This window comes from Rhagoletis zephyria, unplaced genomic scaffold, assembly GCF_001687245.7.
Source record: "Rhagoletis zephyria isolate East Lansing unplaced genomic scaffold, Rhagoletis_zephyria_1.1 Rzeph_scaffold_04593, whole genome shotgun sequence".
In the NCBI taxonomy this organism is placed as follows: Eukaryota; Metazoa; Arthropoda; class Insecta; order Diptera; family Tephritidae; genus Rhagoletis; species Rhagoletis zephyria.
In genome coordinates, this window is record NW_016161676.1 from 21,916 (window position 1) to 26,432 (window position 4,517).

Genomic DNA, 4,517 nt, shown 5'->3' on the forward strand with positions numbered 1-4,517 from the left:
GACCACCAAAGGTGACAATTTCCCCTATATGATAGTTACTAACTTCAAATCGATATATCTCGATTCCTAGACGTGACCCAGCGAAACGCCGGGCCACGTATAACTTGTTTTTGACCGATATAACATTTCCCGTTGGTTTCATCCCATCCCGATTTTGACTGTCGCATAGTGTTATTTAAGCATCTTCTTCTTGTTTGGCGCTTTAATCGCCTGTCAGTTATTCATTTTTTGATAAGTAAAAAGTGCAACACTTATCAACTTTACTTTTCAATAAAAAGGCTTATCCAAAAGTTGTAAAGTGATAAGTGATAAGTCGTTGGTGCAATTGGGCCCTGCTTAAGCATTTTCAGTACACTATTGCGTAGTACAACTCCGTATGATATGTTTTATTGCCCTGCGTGGCCGATTGTGCATATTGATGTGTAGTTTTGGCGGGAATCCGAAATTAAACTTGGCTTCGCAGAGGCAGCTTCTCTTCGTGATGTAAAAAGCGGCTATAAAATCCACTCGACAGTCTCGTCAAACCTGGTTTCAAGCCTGAAGCCACACTGATACGACTCAATCTTTCATGAAGGTATCTAGTATTTCACACAGTACCTTAATTCTTAAGCAGGGAACACACGATTTGTACATTTGTACAGATTTGTACATTTTCATACTAACAGAGTGTTGTTGGTTGGAATGTTTTTTAATGAACTGAACTAATTTTGGTTACACATTTCTAGACAACACCTCTCTGTGACTGCGTGTGATCCCACTTAGGAGTCGAGTGACGCATGTTCTTTATGGCACAGAGGAGTATGGGGACCTTAGCTGTAACAAGGTAGTGCTCCGAATCGATGTTGAATCCTCTGCGTGAACGGACATCACGAACGCTCGAAGGATATCCTGCACCTTGGTTCTTTGTTGTATGAACAGGATACAACCAAGTGATTTTATTGATGTTTTTCAGGTTCTCACGAAATCGCTTCTTAATCTCATCGTTATGCTTTTCCGCGGGGTACGCTCACAAACTAAGCTGATGTGGTTGAATTTAGACTTAATGCGGATTGTGGAAACTCGTTCGCTGATATGCGTGAACCTGGAGAAAGATGTCGGAGTGTACTGAATACATCGGAGTGGCTCCACTAAAGCCCACCTCTATAGAGTTGGTTATCGCATCTCGCACATGAGTTTCCCATGTTGCCTAGGGTGCGCAAAAGTGAACACAAGAGTATTATTAAACGAATGAAATAATAATTCTAGAAGCCACTGTATTTTTGCCATCCGTGTTTATTTTGTATAAACTCTACAATTGTATTTCCATATGATCGTCTTTCCAAATATTTCTACGCTGTCAAGAGGTGTCTGCTGTAATTTAAAATGTAACGTAAATTTTAAAATTTTGTTGCTAAATTTCTGTGTAGGTTTTAGTAAAAATTACCGTACTTTCTCGCCTAATTCAACTTATTTTCAAACAATCGAAAAATGACTGAATCAGCAGCGAATGTGCATTTCGTGGTTAATTTATCTGGCATCCGGTTGGCGCCCTATGAAGTGGTCGCTGTGATGGGCAATCAAGAAGCACTCGGTAAGTGGGACGTACAATCAGCGGCGCTCTTGAAACGCAGCAAAGATGACTACAACGAGTGGTGTGGTTCGGTTGTGCTATCACTTTACAAATTGTTGCGCTATCGCTATTTCATCGCCGCCGTAGACAAGGCAACTCAGCTAGTGCAGGCGCGTCGGTGGGAGATACAAGAGCGCGCGCGTGAAGTCCAACTGTTAGATGCGGAAGAGAAATGTTACGATAGGTTCGGCTACATGTGTCCCAATAAACCGAAGGTGCGTAAAGCTTGGCTTAATACAGGACATGCGGTACTTTTCAAATTATTCAGCAATGCACTAGAGTTCAAAACTAACTTGCCTACAGTGCCGGAGGAGAAGGTGCGCATCAAGTTGGAGCCTGTCAATCCCGATCTGATGCTACCCATACTGTCATCTGCGCGCGCATGTGCCCAATACTCCAGTATGCTTTATGGTAGCAGCCAAATGAAAGATCAGCCTGATTTGGGTGTGATCTACAATAACAACACGTTGCTATTTCAAGTGTTAATGGTGGACCAGGCTTTGGTAGGCTACATGCTGAAGTTGTATTTGTCGAATGAGTCGACCGGTTGCGCGCAGCTTCTGGGTCAGCAGTATATACCGCCTGAGGCGGTGAACACCAGCGAAGGTCAATTGACACTAAGTTTTTCTGGAAGCTGTAATGGCGTGGAGTTGGCAAAATTGAAAATTCAATACGTAGTCATAAATTCAATGCCCGACTGGAAGGTGAAATTGAATACGTCCTTTTTACAATACTGGCCAAATCGTTGGAGAGGGCTGGACATTGGACATCGCGGCATGGGACGCAGTTTCGTAGCTGAAACTCCAGCACCAGTCACCGAGAACACATTGCGTTCTTTGAATGCAGCGTTCAACGCAGGCGCGGACATGGTGGAGTTCGATGTGATGCTAACCAGAGATATGGTGCCGATCATCTTTCACGATTTTGATGTACTCACATGCATTTCGGAATCTGAAAAACCGGCTAGCAGCAATGACCTCACCATGAAACCAATCAAAGACTTCACCTACCATGAATTACAGAATTTAAAAACTTATCAAATCATAAATGACCAGATTGTGGAGTATCCCGCTCCTTGCTGCTTAAATGATGAAAGCGAGCGCCTGTTTCCCCGTCTCGAAGAGTTCTTCCGCAAAACTAGTCGTTTTCTTGGTTGTAACATGGAAATTAAGTGGCCTCAGGCGCTGTACAATGGCGGTATTGAGGGCATACAGACCATCGATAAGAACATGTACGTAGATGCCATATTGCGTGTCGTAAAGGAAGCCAGTTGGGGAAGAGTGTGCTGCTTTAGTTCCTTTGATGCGGATATTTGCATTATGTTGCGCTACAAACAAAATATCTACCCAGTATTCCTATTGGTGTCGAATGTTGTACCTGAATACTTGGACCCACGCACACATTGCCTACATCCCGCTGTAAATACAGCGCAGGCATTCGATTTAAATGGCGTTGTGCTGGCTGTAAGTATTCTAAAAACTCATCCAGACGCGGTAGCTTTGGCAAATCGTCAAAATAAGTGGGTTTTGCTATGGTGTGATGAGTTGCGCGATCGTACATCTATTGATTGGTACAAAAAGCAGGGCGTGCATGGCGTGATTTACGATCGAATTGAAACGATCGTGTGTAGTGGTAAGCGAAACAGATTCGAAATGGATGAAAGATTGCAGAAGCTATTCCATCTACAACTGAGCTGAGGTTGCCGTTGAGCATTTTCTTTTACTTTCGTTCTGATGATTGGGATCTGATAGCTTGTTTTATAAATTAATGTGTGAAATTAAACTGATTTATAATAATAATATGATGAATAATTACCGGCTAAAAACGTCTAATTTGTTTCAACTAAATTTCACATGTTTTATTTGAATATCACAAGTAGAAAGACTAGTTCTTGGAGAGAAGTTGCAAATTCAAGGTGGAAAAAATTTTGTCAGCAAAAATTTGAGATTAGGAAAAACATATGAGTGTGGAACATAGTTGGAATTTATGTCGACGATAAATTGAATAAACAAGTTCGTTAAATTTAAAAATTTACAAACTTGAGCGATTTTAAAATGAAAAATGTAATTAAATACGTTTTTACTTAATTAATTTAATTAACTCCAATGATTTGAAAGGTACTCGGCTGAAAAAAGCTGTATTCGTAATCGGAATACAATCTCAACCAGAGTCGATAGAGGAAACCCTACAGTTACCACGATAAAGAAATTGAAACGTATGTTGAAGAAAGTCGGACTAACAAAAAATATACATATATGTATATACTGTTTTTTGCGCCTCTGAAAGACTTTTATAAATTCTATACAAATTTCTTATGTGTGAAATGCAACTCTGGACACTAGCTGGCAGGGAAACTTGCAAATTCCTGCAAATTTGCGTTTGTATAGAAATTTGCAAGTTTCTCTACTTGAGAGAGAATTTGGGAGCATTTTTTCTTAATATCTGATACTTTGATACAAATTTGCATACAAATTTGTGCTCTTTTATTATCATTTTAACGCATTTCAGTGTTGGTTCTTTAAATTCAAGTTGGCCTTCGGTTTTTGGAATTTAAATAAGTTCTCAACAAAAAAGTTTGTTTAAAGAAATACCTATGTGTACATAGTGCTTGAAAATATCCATTTTTCCCTTACCTTTAAGCGTGGGAAACAATGATGTTTTGTAATATATACGCTATCTGGCAAGACAATACCTGTAATATTTGTTCTATGTGTTGGCACTATATACGTTTTAAGCAAACAGTGAAACAATTTGTTATTTTCTAAGTTTGCGAATAAAACTTCACACTTAAATTTAAGACATTCATAACAAATATTTTATGAAGAAAATCACCGCTACGGCCTTCTTTAGAAACAATATATTCGTTTAAAACAAAAATTAGCGAAATCGGCCCAATTTTATATAACCC

General features: G+C 39.7%; 1 protein-coding gene across 1 annotated transcript; it reads left to right on the top strand.

Annotated features, from left to right (window-relative positions):
- Window positions 1-1,341: 1,341 nt before the first annotated feature.
- Window positions 1,342-3,451, top strand: LOC108370957 (putative glycerophosphocholine phosphodiesterase GPCPD1 homolog 2). Its single transcript, XM_017626416.1, has one exon. The coding sequence runs from the start codon at window positions 1,468-1,470 to the stop codon at window positions 3,304-3,306; it is 1,839 nt and encodes a 612-aa protein (XP_017481905.1). The 5' UTR covers window positions 1,342-1,467; the 3' UTR covers window positions 3,307-3,451.
- Window positions 3,452-4,517: the final 1,066 nt, after the last annotated feature.